The sequence below is a fragment of the Punica granatum genome, chromosome 2, assembly GCF_007655135.1.
Source record: "Punica granatum isolate Tunisia-2019 chromosome 2, ASM765513v2, whole genome shotgun sequence".
NCBI lineage: Eukaryota > Viridiplantae > Streptophyta > Magnoliopsida > Myrtales > Lythraceae > Punica > Punica granatum.
In genome coordinates this window covers 43,929,043-43,943,781 of record NC_045128.1, presented here as the reverse complement: position 1 = coordinate 43,943,781, position 14,739 = coordinate 43,929,043, and the positions used below count along the sequence as shown (strand labels likewise).

General features: G+C 38.9%; 1 protein-coding gene across 2 annotated transcripts; it reads left to right on the top strand.

Annotated features, from left to right (window-relative positions):
* Nucleotides 1-1,885: 1,885 nt before the first annotated feature.
* Nucleotides 1,886-14,718, top strand: LOC116197121 (cleavage and polyadenylation specificity factor subunit 1). Of its 2 annotated transcripts, XM_031527148.1 has the most exons (26): nt 1,886-2,434; nt 2,917-3,063; nt 3,210-3,363; nt 3,927-4,062; nt 4,973-5,118; nt 5,474-5,569; nt 5,712-5,764; nt 5,932-6,063; nt 6,936-6,987; nt 7,107-7,226; nt 7,488-7,622; nt 7,864-7,992; nt 8,283-8,360; nt 8,816-8,950; nt 9,246-9,340; nt 9,677-9,873; nt 10,601-11,382; nt 11,881-11,961; nt 12,047-12,112; nt 12,185-12,262; nt 12,436-12,666; nt 12,940-13,071; nt 13,159-13,335; nt 13,458-13,643; nt 13,818-14,203; nt 14,335-14,718. In XM_031527148.1, the coding sequence occupies exons 1-26, from the start codon at nt 2,109-2,111 to the stop codon at nt 14,447-14,449; spliced, it is 4,365 nt and encodes a 1,454-aa protein (XP_031383008.1). In that variant the 5' UTR covers nt 1,886-2,108; the 3' UTR covers nt 14,450-14,718. The 2 variants fall into 2 exon arrangements, with proteins under 2 accessions (XP_031383008.1, XP_031383009.1); XM_031527149.1 differs by lacking the exon at nt 1,886-2,434 and having other exon boundaries at nt 3,210-3,308.
* Nucleotides 14,719-14,739: the final 21 nt, after the last annotated feature.

Here is a 14,739-nt window from a genome sequence, read left to right as displayed (position 1 = left end):
AATAAATTACTAAACACTTGAATTAAAAGGGCTAATGCGTGTTACCGTGACTCATAGTCATGCTAGAAAGACCCACGTATGTATATATAACACTAATATGCTAACATCATAAAATCTTTCTGATAAGGAAAAAGAAAGTTCATTTTCCGAAAACAAAAGTAGATAGGCACATGTCTCCGTAACTCACCATCCATCATAAAGGTATCTTTCACCTAATTATATTTGAAAGTTTTAATTAATAAGGTCTAGAGTAAAAGCTTAAATTCAATGAACCCATGTTGTGTATTGCCCGACAATCCATGAGGCACTGGAGTTGGATCTCCAATAATTATATGCAAAAACCGATTGATTGAACAAACCAGCTCGACAGTAAATGAACCACGATAATCGAGGATTTACAGCAACGAATACTAAGGCGGTGTTCGATAAATTAAGTTCTTAAAAATTAAATACCTAATTAGTTACGAGAAGAAATGTATTGGAAAAAGAGAGAATGAAAGAAGGGATAAATAAATAAGAATGAGAAAATTTTCGCGAGAGAAGGCATTAAGAAGTGAAGAATGACTTATCCCATTAAGGTAAAATTTTCTACTTATTTCATTAAGTGATTTTTGACTTAATGATTAAGTAGTTTAGATCATTATTTCTCATATTTCCTTCTTTCTTATATTCATTTTCTCTTATAACTAACTCGTGACTAACTAGAAGTAATCGATTCCGGGTACCCTGTATTTTTCACGATACCCGGATCCTATCCTGTAAGGGACAAGTTTCGAGATTTTGGAGTCGGACCTTACACTGTTGAATCCTGGAACCGGAACTTACCGGGAACCTATATTATACCACAGGTTCCTGGTACCCTGTTGGAATCTGTAAATTTTTTTATTTAGCTAAATAAAATCGAAAATATCACATACATAATCAGTAATCACGCCAAATATAATATCAATAAAATTTAAATTAATCCACAAAAAAAAATCTCATCAATTCATTGGCAAAATTAAACATCCATAATACGATTTCATATAACAAAGTGCCTCTGTTCTGATTCATTAGAGAAGACGGTAACTTTACTATTTCCTCTTTTTTTTAAAAAATAAATAACTGGTTCCGAATACCCTTTAGGTAAGAACCGAAACCGAAAGCAATTTTCATCGGTTCCTGATTTTAATACCTGGAACCTATCTTATTTTCAATACGAGCTACCCGAATCATGTCCTAACGGGTAGGTTCCGACCGGTTCCAGATATACCTGGTACCCGTGCACACCCCTATAACTAATTTATAAATACTTATTTAATTAAATTGAAACAAACACACCCTAAATGTACCATGACTTAACTAGAACTTTGTATCTCAATCGATAGTGCAAATATCAATCTTTGTTTGCCAGTCCACCAACCCGCATTTTTGAATACCATGTTATATCGTTCCTCATATTATAAATCACCAGATTCTTGGCCTTGAAAGGTCCTTAATATTAGTTACGCTCGAGCCCAGTAATGAAAATCAAACACAACCTAATATGAAATTAAGACAAAAGCTTTTGAGGGTAATTTCAGTTTATGAGGTTATCAGGAAAATTCAACTTCAAACACATTGTTTGTGTTCTTTGCGAAGATAAACCACTTGTATCATTGTATAAATACCTTCAAATTTGTAGATGAATTACACGAAGTCTGCTCTATCTTTGGAAGGAATGGAAGAGCAAGCCCATATCTCCAATGCCTTTTTTTTTTTTTAATAATAGATATGTTTAATTGATCCATTCCATTAGGCCCATTCATTCAAGAGCTTTTAGCTGGGCTTCTCTGGTCAGGCTGGCTGCCCGGCCCATGTGGATCGGAGCAGTATAATCCTGACCAAAACCAGTTTCAGGTCGGATTCCGCCTGACGAGTCCTTCCCGCACCGGGAAGAAGCGGGGAAAAGGAAAAGAGAAACGTTCTCCCGCCGAAGGGTTTAAGGTCTCACTCATCAACGGAGCTCAGCCACTGTCACTTGGTCTGCTCGGCTCCCGTCGGCCGACCAAAACCCTAGTCCCTGCACTCCGTCGTCTTCAGCTACCTCTCTCCCCGTCTTTCATTTGCAGAACTTGAGACGCTAGAAAATGAGCTTCGCGGCGTACAAGATTATGCACTGGCCAACGGGCATCGAGAATTGTGCCTCCGGCTACATCACCCACTCTGCCGCTGACTTCAAGCCCCAAGTACCTCTCCTTCCCTCCGAAGACCTTGATTCCGAGATCCCTGCTCGTAGAGGCATTGCCCCTGTCCCCAACCTTATTGTCACGGCCGGCAACGTTCTTGAAATCTATGTAGTTCGGGTTCAAGAGGAGGCCTCCGCCAAGGATTCTGCAGGCGGTGGCGAGGTCCGCCGGGGGGGCATCATTGATGGGGTCTCTGGCGTTTCCCTTGAGCTTGTTTGCCACTACAGGTTCCTTGATGCACTTCCATTCTGTTATAGTTCTGCCTTAGCTAGGCATATGGCCGTTTATTTTCCTAGCTGGTAAATTTCATATTATGGATACGGATGTCACAGTGTTTATGGTCTAAAATGCATCCCTTTTTTGATTGCGGGCCTGTTTACTAAGCTGTGGAGCCAATGGTATAAAAAATTATATAATTCATTCAGTGACCAGATGATTTGGTTTCTGAAGGGGTTGTTTATTTTGGCCCTTTTGATATGTAAGCCCGCAGATATTCGTGGTTCTAGCTTATGAAGGGGCAGTGCATCTTTAAGAGGCAAAGTCCTTCCGTTGAAGCGAAAGAGGAGACTATGAGATAGTTCCATAGTTCACATGTTACACACTCAAGCTTCCAAAATGTCTTGTACTGACTTGGTTTCCCAGCACATCATTTTCCCTATACTTTTCCTGCAGTAACTCTTGATTTTTCTGCGATAAAATTGGAATACAGGTTGCATGGTAACGTGGAAAGTATGGCTGTGTTGTCATCAGGAGGTGGAAATGGCTCCAGGATTAGAGATTCTCTTGTCTTAGCCTTTCAGGATGCTAAAATTTCCATTTTGGAGTTTGATGATTCTATACATGGACTTCGTACTACGTAAGAGATGACTTTCTCAGGACAGGAACCTGTCTGGTTTCTCTTGATCCTCAAAAATCAATTAAGTCAATAAAAATGACAGAAATATTTTGATGGAAACATCATCTCATTAATGCAGACTCACGCGTGCTTTTTCTTTCTGTCAGCTCTATGCACTGCTTTGAGGGTCCCAAATGGTTTCATCTAAAACGTGGTCGAGAGTCTTTTGCCAGAGGTCCATTGGTGAAGGTCGATCCGCAAGGCAGGTGCGGCGGCCTTCTTGTTTATGGTTTGCAAATGATAATACTTAAGGCTGCTCAGGTCTCTTTTGTCTCCTGGTCTACTATATTCTTCTTTTTTCATATTGCATCTTAAATGAGTGTCTTTTTCTTTCCCTTCTCTTTTCGCTTTTATCATCATAACACAATGAAAGCTGTGAGCCCAAATGAGGTCTTGAGGGAGCTGCCGCAAATGGACTTCATACGAACCTTCTATTCTTCCTGTATTACAGCCTTAAGTAATTGAAGCCAGGATAGTTCATTAGATAGTTTTCAGTTAGGGGGAAAAAAAGCCTTCTATTTGTGGAGTATTATGTCTCTCAGTGCATCTGCACGTTGTTTATCAAGCATACATCTTATGACTTTTCGAGCACAAATCGTCTCATACTGTCAGGTTGGAGTGTGTGATGTTAGTTAGTCATTTTTAGGAAACAAATCATAGGAAGAAGCAACACTTAGAGGCAGTAGATGCTCCCTCCATTAGTTTTCCTTACCAGTCAAGCCCCATCCATTTTGTTGGGCAGTTAGTTTTCATTTACATGCATCTTTTGGACTAATGCTGCAGAAATGTTCCATTGGTCCTCATAGTGAAATGTTTCTGTTCAGGCTGGTTCTGGGCTGGTTGGGGATGAAGACACTTTTGGCTCTGGAGGTGCAGTTTCAACTCATGTAGAATCATCCTACATAATCAGTCTGCGAGATTTGGACATGAAGCATGTAAAAGATTTTATATTCTTACACGGTGAGGGCAATTTCGATTCATGTTCTTGTTGATGTGTAATGACATTCTTGTGATCTGCTTTTCTTTATAAATGAACATTGATAGAAGAATAAGCTTGACATCAACTGTATTCTTATTGCTACGTACTGATTCATGCTTCTTATCCAGAATAAGCTTGACATCAATAACGTTCTTCGTGATATGCTTTTCTTCATAAATATACATCGACAGCAGGATAAGCTTGACATCAATAATGTTTTCTGTATTCTTATTGCTATGTACTGATTCGTGCTTCTTATCCAGAAAGCTGCCACTTGATTACGCTTACGCCAATGTTCTTTCTTAAAAACTCAGTTTGATTATTTTTTTAGGCTTGCTTACCTTTCTGAATGATAGCATATCTTGATTGAGAGAATTATTGGGATTGAAAATAACTCAAGGGTATCGCTTCAAAAGTACAGCAGTCTATGGTATTAATTATCAAGGCTATTGCTGGAAGTTAGACTAGTGGCTCTAGAAAATGGTTGACTCTAAGTAGTAGATTGCCTTTATATGCCATAATACCCGGCCACAAATATGCACATGCTCTACCATCAGGATGGACCCAACAATTTCCTGACCAATTTGATAAAAGGATATCAAAGATGGGTGATCAATTAACTCTCACTATTATGATTTGATGGCTTTTTAAGGAATTCTAGACTCATTCCAGTTTTTCCTTAACTTTAAATGTAAAATGAATCTGTGACACCATTTGTTGAATGTGATTCTCAGATGGGAATCAACTATATGATGCATTAAGACACGTCCTCTGTGTCTGTGAAATGTGCAGCTAATCATGTTGTGTGGGGAGTTGGTTCTTAGTATATATTTCCATTTTCCATTGGTCTCTGTGTACTCATAAGGTTTCTTTCCTACTTTCTACACTTAGGCTATATTGAGCCTGTCATGGTAATTCTTCATGAACGGGAGCTCACTTGGGCTGGACGTGTTTCATGGAAGCACCATACCTGTATGATATCTGCTCTAAGTATTAGCACAACTTTAAAGCAGCACCCGCTCATATGGTCAGCCACTGTAAGTTCTTGACTTGATTATACTGGTAATTCCTGATATTCTTTAATATTTATTTTTGTTATTACTATGAGTTGGATTCTCTATGGAAACTGGTTTAAAGGCAAGTAGCCCAACAATCTTTTCGATTAACTTGGTCTACTGATGGCACCCTTTTCAGCTTTTTATACATTTTTACTGAAAACATGTATTTTCCCCCTAATTTTTATCGGATAAATGTAGTCTCCCACATTTTCAATATAGAGCTACTGTTCTGACACTTGTAACATGTCTTGTGATGTATATTCTTACGCTGAACTTACTTCCTTGTACATGTCTTGTGTGAGATATTCTTACGCTTAACTTATTTCCTTGTCAGAACCTACCACATGATGCTTACAAGCTTCTTGCAGTTCTGTCACCAATTGGTGGCGTTCTTGTGATATGTGCAAACACTATTCATTACCATAGTCAGGTAAGTTTTTCTATGTTGTTTACCTCTGAGCAATTTATATGGCAATGCTTTACTCCATTTTCATCTGGGAAAAGAATTTTCTAAGCTGGTTCAAAAGAGAAGTTCCATCTTTTGTCTGATAACTTACTTCTTTTTACTGCAGTCAGCCTCCTGCATACTGGCCGTGAATAATTATGCTGTTTCCAGTGATAGCAGGTTGTCCCTCTTACAAATGGTCATTTTTCTTTTAAACTAAGATCAGCATTCACTTCCCTCTACATTTTGTTGCATGTTAACTTGATTATTTGTTGACATGAGGACCATTCTTACTCTTAGCACTTAATGAATGTGTCCACTAGCTGAAGTTATTCTGTGACTCTCAGCCAGGAGATACCAAAATCAAGCTTCAATGTGGAGCTTGATGCTGCTAATGCCACTTGGTTATCAAAAGATGTTGCCATGCTGTCAACAAAAACTGGGGAACTACTGCTGCTGACTCTTGTTTATGATGGACGGTAGGTTAATATGTCAAATGTAATTAGCCTTTTTCTTTTTCCTTGTCTGTCTCCATGTTCCTCTTTTACTATGCTTGCCTTATTGTTTGGTTTTCATCGAGCTGAATTTGGGCATCCTTAGAGTTGTATGGATTTGTATACATGTGCAAGATTTCAATATTTCCCCTTGTGGTTTTTCCATTAAGCAGGATAATTGTTTGCATTAACTTCTAATTTGAAGTGTCAGTCTAGTGTAAACCAAACTTGTAAAAGGTGAATTATCAGGGAAAGATGTTGATGAAATGTAATTTTGATCTATAAAGATGAAATGAAAGCTGGGGTAAAGAATCCACTTGGCAATAAAAATACAATTTTCAAAACCCTTTTTTTTAAGTTGAAGGACCTTCCTATCCAATTGCCTAATTACTGCCTGTCCATGTTCAGTAGATGGGTAATACTACGCATCATGGAACTCTGTAATTGTTCCTCAGAAAAGAAAAAAGGGCTGCAGTTCTAGTTGTTTGCCATGGTCACATAGGTCAATTTGGCTTAGAGCTGTCAGGAACTGACACTATGGTTCCTCAAATAAGATTAAATTTGCATGTGCTCTCCTATTTCATCTCACATTCAACATTTCCATCATTTGCTTTTTTCATACTGAAAAAATGTCTATTTCATACTTCTTTGCTTCATGGCATCATGCAATCCGGTGCCAGTGAAAGACCCTTATAATCTCATAACAATCAGCAAGATACTGCATGTAATTCCTTTACGTACTTCGTTGTGGATATAGTTATATCCCATCTTGGTCATATAGCATGGTGGTTTTGATATGGAATTGGTAAGTCACGGAAAACTTGAATTTTGGTCACTTATCCTCTTTCCATATACAGTATCGTGCAGAGGCTCGAACTTTCCAAGTCAAAGGCTTCGGTGCTTACTTCGGTGAGTTACTTTTTCCTGAAATTCTGAAGTAAATGTACCTTTTAATATTTCTTATTTTGCCTTTTGTCTCTGACGCAAGACTATTTAATAAAAGTGAATCTGCACTGTTTGTTTTGAAGGGGATTACAACTCTTGGAAATTCATTGTTTTTCCTGGGCAGTCGGTTGGGAGATAGCTTGCTTGTGCAGTACTCTTGTGGATTTGGGGGCTCCAGATCATCATCTGGTTTTAGGGAGGAGGTATAATGAAGTGATTCTTTATAAGCCCATGATAACTGTCATGATGACCCCTTCTCTATTTACATCTTTGATTCTAAATTTGAGTTTGGCTTTCTGGTTAATTTGGATTTGAGTAGATATTGGACAAGGATAATTTGTTCATTTTCTTTGAAACAAGGTCACAATTTGATTAAATTATCCACATTCTTTTTTATCCTCTAAAATTTTCCATTTACTAGCAAGAAATTGCTGATGAATTCTCACTTTAGCGTGCTCCTACAGGTTGGAGATATTGAAGGTGATGGCCCTTTACCAAAGAGGTTACGTGTGTCCTCTGCTGATGCTTTACAAGATATGTCTAGTGGAGAGGAGCTTTCCATACATGGGTTGGCGCCAAGCAACACTGAATCTGTGCAGGTAGTTTTTTCCTTTCAACTGTGAGCTTATTCTTGTTCGATAAAGCTATTCTCTTATTAATTATTAGAAAGCAAAGTATGTTGTTTGCTTATTCACCTACATTAGAAAGCAAAGCATGTAAATACAGAACTACCCAACAACCCAAAAAAAAAAAGAGGACGTTTACATGAACTCTACTTTTTGGTAGTTGTGCTCGTAAAGCATACATTTCTCTAATGTATGTTTTCCCCCATATATGCAGAAACCCTTTTCATTTGCAGTAAGGGATTCGTTCATTAATGTGGGTCCTCTAAAAGACTTTGCATATGGTTTGCGGATCAATGCTGATGCTAATGCAACTGGAATTGCCAAACAGAGTAACTACGAACTGGTTAGTATATCTATAGCTCTGTGGGTGCATATGCATCATTCAATGCCTTTACAGGTGTTAAGACATGTTACACTTGAGCAGTTGCATACGCATCATTCAATTTAGTGGTGCTAAAATAGGTAACTGTGTCTGTGGGTGCATATGCATCATTCTTTGTACTTTCAGAATGCAATTGTCATGCCCTGTGTAATCAAGCAGTTGGCTTTCATAGTTCTTTTCAAGATTTGTTGATCTAGTTCTTGAATCATAATTTGTGGCTGTACTACCTACCTGTATTGGCAATACCACAGGTATGTTGCTCCGGTCATGGAAAGAATGGCGCCCTTTGTATTCTCCGGCAGTCAATTCGCCCAGAAATGATCACTGAGGTTTGTTCAATCCTTGCACTCAAGAGAGTACCTTTGCAGGAATTTTTGGCTCATATAATCTTTCTATCATTTTTCATTTTCTTGCCAAGCTTCATTTTATTCAATACTTGGCTCGATGGACCTGTGAAACCTTAACAGTTCATGGTGTTAAGATAAGAATATATGAGGAGGATGGTAGATGTTGTTAGGACTAGTTGCTAGGGAGGTATGAGTCGATATAATCCCAGGAAACTGTTGGTATACTGACTCTTCAATTGTGCTCATATAGAGAGGGTCCCAGTGTTATGTTTACCATTTATAAATGAAAAAAAAAGGGAATATTTTCCCTCAGCAATTGCATGGCAGTTACTAGCCTTGGTACAACTGGTGCTATCAACTTACTGGTAACTGTTCCTGATGTGTCTTTCTAATTATGCTGTACAGCATTATAATAGTTATGTTTGTCTATGTTGCAGGTTGAGCTGCCTGGTTGCAAGGGCATTTGGACTGTCTATCACAAAAACAGTCGTGGTGTTGATTCTTCCAAACTTGGTGCTGATGATGATGAATATCATGCATATTTGATTATTAGTTTGGAGAGCCGAACTATGGTAATTTCTTCTTCTTCTTCTTCTTTTTTTTTTGGGAACATTCATAAGTTATTTTTAAGCAGCGATAGATGTTCAAAATTACTACAACTGAATTGGGAATTGGGAACGCTTGTTTATGGTCATGGTATTCAAGAAGCATCGTCATGAAATTACAACTGAATGCTTGCATTGGACGTATATCACATGAATTGGCTTTTCCGTGTACTTTCTAAGACACATCAGGAACAGTTACCAGTAAGTTGATATTACTACAACTGAATGTGCTGAACGCTGTTGCAATCGCATTATGCATCAGGTTCTTGAAACAGCTGATCTTCTGACGGAAGTCACTGAGAGCGTGGACTATTATGTGCAAGGAAAAACGATTGCTGCAGGAAATTTGTTTGAAAGGTGGGTGTTGAACCCCTTGTGTTTCTTCTGCCTGTATCTACTACCATGCATTCTTAGATATATGTTAGGTTTTCTATGCCAGTTCCTTCTTGAGTATTCATACTTGTTTATGGACATGCATAGACTGCAAACTAATAATAGGTTCTGGCCTGCCATATTTCACTGTTTGTTTTGGTTAATGCCTAGTGCCTAACATGGTAGTGTTGATCAGATTTTTATTGTTATCATCCTAAAAATCCTACTTCATTTGCCATTAGAATCAAGTATTGCAAAAATCCTAATGGTGAGTCAAAAATTTACCATGCAATGTCTGCTTATCGTTTATCCTGTTTGTAGGCGCCGAGTTGTTCAGGTTCTTGAACATGGAGTGCAAGTCCTTGATGGATCATTTATGACTCAAGATCTAAGCTTAGTGGCACCAAGTGCTGAACCTGCTTCAGCTTCTGATAGTCCTCTGGTGCTGTTTGCTTCTATTGCTGACCCATACGTATTGCTGAGAATGACGGATGGGAGTATTCGGCTTCTTGTGGGAGGTATCCTTTCATATTTCAAATTTATTCTCCGTAGTCATCTAGGCATTTTAAATTTAAAAGACTTGGAACGCCATCAAGAAAGCAACTAGGAAGGGCCTGATTAGTCATATAGGCATTTTAAATTTGATGACTTAAAAGCCATCAAGAAAGAAACTAGGAAGAGAGTCTGTTTATTTAAGGGTGGCGTATAGATGGGATATATGCTCACTTTTTTGGACATGATTATTTCACTCGCGTGTTCATGAGACTCTTCGGTTTTACATTTTGTTTGAGCCTTTTCTTTTTGCAATGGGCTGGCATCTTCTTGTTGCCCTATTAATATTGGGATCTAAATCGTGTAATGACTTCATCCTGGCAGCTTGTGTAGAAGCAACATCAAGAAGAATGAATTTGTGAATGGATGTTGTTCAGAGCCACTGCAGCTCATATTCAGCCTCATAAATATAGATAGATATGAGCTTGATCTAAACTTAAAAGTAACAATTCACCTTCAGAGACTCAAAAACGATAAACGACGACTAGATGGCCAGATGGGAGAATGAGAGGTTGACAGAATTTAGTGATGCCATATATGCCATGTCTAAGAGAAAGTTAATGCTAATATATTTGACTCCTCCCATTTCCCTCAAAGTGCTGCTACAAGCTAACCCTTTTTTTTTCCCCCCTTTTACCTTTTCTCGTTTTGAGAATGTCCACCCCGTTCTTAACAAAGGTCTCTAATATGCAGATACTTCTGCATGTACGGTTTCTGTAATGACTCCAACTGCTTTTGAAAGAAAACCTGTGGCTGCCTGTACATTATATCACGATAAGGGACCCGAGCCTTGGCTGCGGAAGACAAGCACTGATGCATGGCTTGCTACTGGAGTTGGCGAGTCCATCGATGGTGCTGATGGTGCTTCACCTGATCAGGGTGATGTATACTGTGTTGTTTGCTATGAAACTGGTGGTCTTGAAATATTTGATGTGCCTAATTTCAGTTGCCTGTTCTCGGTGGACAAGTTTATGTCTGGAAAGTCACACCTTATGGATACTTTGATTCGGGAACTTTCTGATGGTGCTCAGAGAGGTATGCCGCTAAGTTCTGATGAGGTAGCAGGCCCTGGCAGGAAAGAAAGTGCAAAAGACGTGAAGATTGTTGAGTTGGTCATGCACAGGTGGTCGGGACAGTACAGTCGGCCTTTTCTTTTTGGGATATTGAATGATGGGACCATTCTTTGTTATCATGCTTATCTCTTTGAAGGTTTAGAAGGTAGTAACAAGAATGAGGGTGAAGGTTTTCCTGAAAATTCTGCTGATGAAGCTGTTGATAGTGGTTCTAGGCTTAGAAACTTGCGGTTTCTTCGGGTTCCCTTGGACGCTTACACGAGGGATGAGATGACTGATGGAAACTCATGCAATAGAATTACCATTTTTAAGAATATTGGAGGTCATCAAGGATTTTTCCTCTCTGGTTCAAGACCAGCTTGGTTCATGGTTTTCAGAGAAAGGCTCCGAATTCATCCACAGGTCAAACTTCTTTAATCTTCTTGTTTCCTACTTGATTCAAGTTGAGAAGAGCTGCGCGTAGCTTGAGGGTTGACCAAGAGGCAATGGCATTGAGACCAACATATTGTGACAGTGTCTCCTCAAACATGATTACTACTTTGTTTGGACATTCAAGTGATGCCTGCAATTTGATTGTGTTCGAGTTCTTAGATCTATGTTTTAAATTTGCGATAGAACGAACATGGTTTTATTCATCTTAATGCTACCGTGCATCTTAGAAATGAAGCCGAAATCTTTTTTATCAGTATGGTCGATTTCTGCGTAAGGAGCTTCTCTCTGCATTTAGTTTGGTTAAGTCACCATGCAAAATTTGTGAACAAAAAATATGTTCAGATCAATTTCATTATAATAAAGCAGCAACAGATTTAATATGTTGTTCCTGCAAGTTTTGCAGTTGAATTCAGTGAACCAAGTGTTATCTTCTGTTTATAATATTGGTCATTGTGCAAATTTTTGCAGCTATGTGACGGATCAATTGTGGCCTTTACTGTTCTTCACAATGTAAATTGCAATCATGGACTCATATATGTTACCTCACAGGTTAGAGTTGAACCTATTTCCTCATCTGCACGGTTATCTGCTATAATCTGATTCTTATTTTCTCTTGCGTGTCTATGCTTTCTAGGGCATTCTAAAAATTTGCCAGTTGCCATCTGCCTCAAGTTATGACAACTATTGGCCTGTACAAAAGGTATGTTGCTTTATGCTTATCTGCAAATTAGAAATCAAGCTTCTTCATCACCCACTATCATTCTTTAATCAGATACCGCTGAAAGGAACTCCACATCAAGTTACTTACTTTGCTGAGAAGAATCTGTATCCGATCATTGTTTCAGTACCTGTAAGTGGTTCAATGTTTGCCTTTTTCCTCCTCCTGAAGCAATTGGCAAAGTAATAGTTACATGATTGGGTAGTTATTCTCCATTGTCAATCGCACAACGAATGCATTAGCTCAACTTCGTCTAAATTTTGTGTTTCCTTACCAACATATTTGGGTTCTTTGTATTGATGCAGGTTCATAGATCATTGAATCAGGTCCTTTCATCTCTGGTTGATCAAGAAGTTGGTCATCAGGTCGACAATCCCAATTTAGGCCCTGACGACTTGCATCAGACCTACACTATGGATGAATTCGAGGTCCGAATTTTAGAGCCAGAGAAATCTGGGGGCCCTTGGCTTACCAAGGCCACCATCCCAATGCAGAACTCTGAAAATGCATTAACTGTCCGAGTTGTCATACTATTCGTAAGTTAGCACCATGTAAATTTTTCCTATTATGATACCCAGAATTCTTTTCAGTAATGTGGTAGCTTTTCTATCTCTCTGCTTCTCTAGTTGGCATTTCTTTTATTTGTCCGTCTCTTTTTGGTGTTTCTATCTCTTTTGGTTTCATCATTAGTTGCTTGGGTTAAGTATGGAAAGAAAACAAACTGGTATTGTCTATGTTTATTGCTGTCTTCTATTATCATTTTTGTGTTGTTACTAAGAAAACTCTTCTGACTCTCTCTCACACAACAGAACACATCAACGAAAGAAAATGAGACTCTTCTTGCAATTGGGACTGCTTATGTGCAAGGTGAGGATGTTGCTGCGAGGGGACGTATACTCTTGTTTTCATTCGGGAAGAATTCTGACAACTCTCAAGTTTCAGTATGTTCCCTAACTTTTTAGGTTGTCAATTTGTTCTCTCTCTCAGTTTATGTTTTTCTTTGTATAATAAGCAATACCTTGTTCCAGGTGACAGAGGTTTACTCAAAAGAATTGAAGGGTGCTATATCTGCTGTGGCCTCGCTACAAGGTCACCTGTTGATAGCTTCTGGTCCCAAAATTATTTTACACGAGTGGACAGGCATGGAGTTAAATGGCGTCGCATTTTTTGATGTGCCACCTCTTTATGTTGTCAGCTTGAATGTTGTACGTGTCACTTCATTTTCCTTTGTTATTCGAAACACAATTATTATCTATCAGCTGTTTTGGGTGAAAACTTGATTTTGCATAATGTTCAAGCCCTTGTTTATTCCTCTGATGTGCCTCAGGTCAAGAATTTTATTCTACTTGGGGACATTCATAAGAGCATTTACTTCCTCAGTTGGAAAGAACAAGGTGCTCAACTTAACTTGTTGGCCAAGGATTTCAGCTGTCTTGATTGTTTTGCTACAGAGTTTCTCATAGATGGAAGTACATTGAGTCTCGTCGTCTCCGACGAGCAAAAGAATATGCAGGTCAGCTCATTATTGATGTTTCTTGGTACCCATGCAATTCATAATTGTGAATTGTATTTGAGTACCTTCATGTTTGTTTTCCGAGTCTTTAGCAGCTTAAAACGTGTCCTCTATTGCACTCTTAATTTAAAGAAAATTTGAGTACCTTCAAGTATCTGGTGGTTGGCAAAGCAGGTATTCTATTATGCTCCCAAGATGTCTGAGAGTTGGAAGGGACAGAAGCTTCTCTCGAGGGCGGAATTTCACGCTGGGGCCCATGTGACCAAATTCCTGAGATTACAAATGCTACCAACCTCATCGGGTCAGAGCGGAGCCCCTCATGTCTCTGACAAAACCAATCGCTTTGCTTTACTTTTCGGTACATTAGATGGCAGTATTGGGTGTGTTGCTCCACTGGATGAACTTACCTTCCGTAGGCTCCAATCGCTACAGCGTAAGCTTGTTGACGCTGTTCCTCATGTTGCGGGCTTGAACCCCAGATCCTTCCGTCAGTTCAAATCTAATGGTAGAGCACACCGCCCAGGCCCTGATAGCATAGTTGATTGCGAGCTACTATGCCAGTAAGTTTTAAGTTGCATTTACTGGACCTCCTTTATTTCTTGAATAATCTGAGGCTCTGTTTGTTCTGTAGAACTGGGAATGAATTCAGAGCAATGGTTCTCGATAACAATTGAATATTTTGTCCGTGCAGTTATGAAATGCTGCCGCTGGACGAACAATTGGACATTGCCCACCAGATTGGAACGACCCGTGCACAGATTCTCTCCAACCTGAATGACCTCACACTCGGGACGAGCTTCCTGTGAGTGCTGAGTTGTGTGAAGCCTACACATAAAATGGCAGTAGTTCCCGATGGCAGTAGTGGCTTGATGAGTTGTAAGATCTGATGAAGTGTACTATAATGTAGAATTTTGGAATTGAAATATGCATCAAATGCTTTTAACATAATTTTTTTTTTAAAAAAACTTGTGTTTGGTGTGTGAAATATTGGGTTCGATGTGAAATAAGTTGGATTGGACCGATCACGTAGGTTCCCTTGTAAAGCTGTTAGGTAATTGTCAAATATAACTATGAACTATGTAGATAGTGAGATTGT

Coding starts and splice junctions, on each gene's coding strand:
- LOC116197121 (XM_031527148.1), top strand. CDS start 2,109: ATGAGCTTCGCGGCGTACAAGATTATGCACTGGCCAACGGGCATCGAG. Junction 9,341..9,676: donor GCAGGAAATTTGTTTGAAAG/GTGGGTGTTGAA, acceptor TCCTGTTTGTAG/GCGCCGAGTTGTTCAGGTTC. Junction 11,383..11,880: donor GGCTCCGAATTCATCCACAG/GTCAAACTTCTT, acceptor AAATTTTTGCAG/CTATGTGACGGATCAATTGT.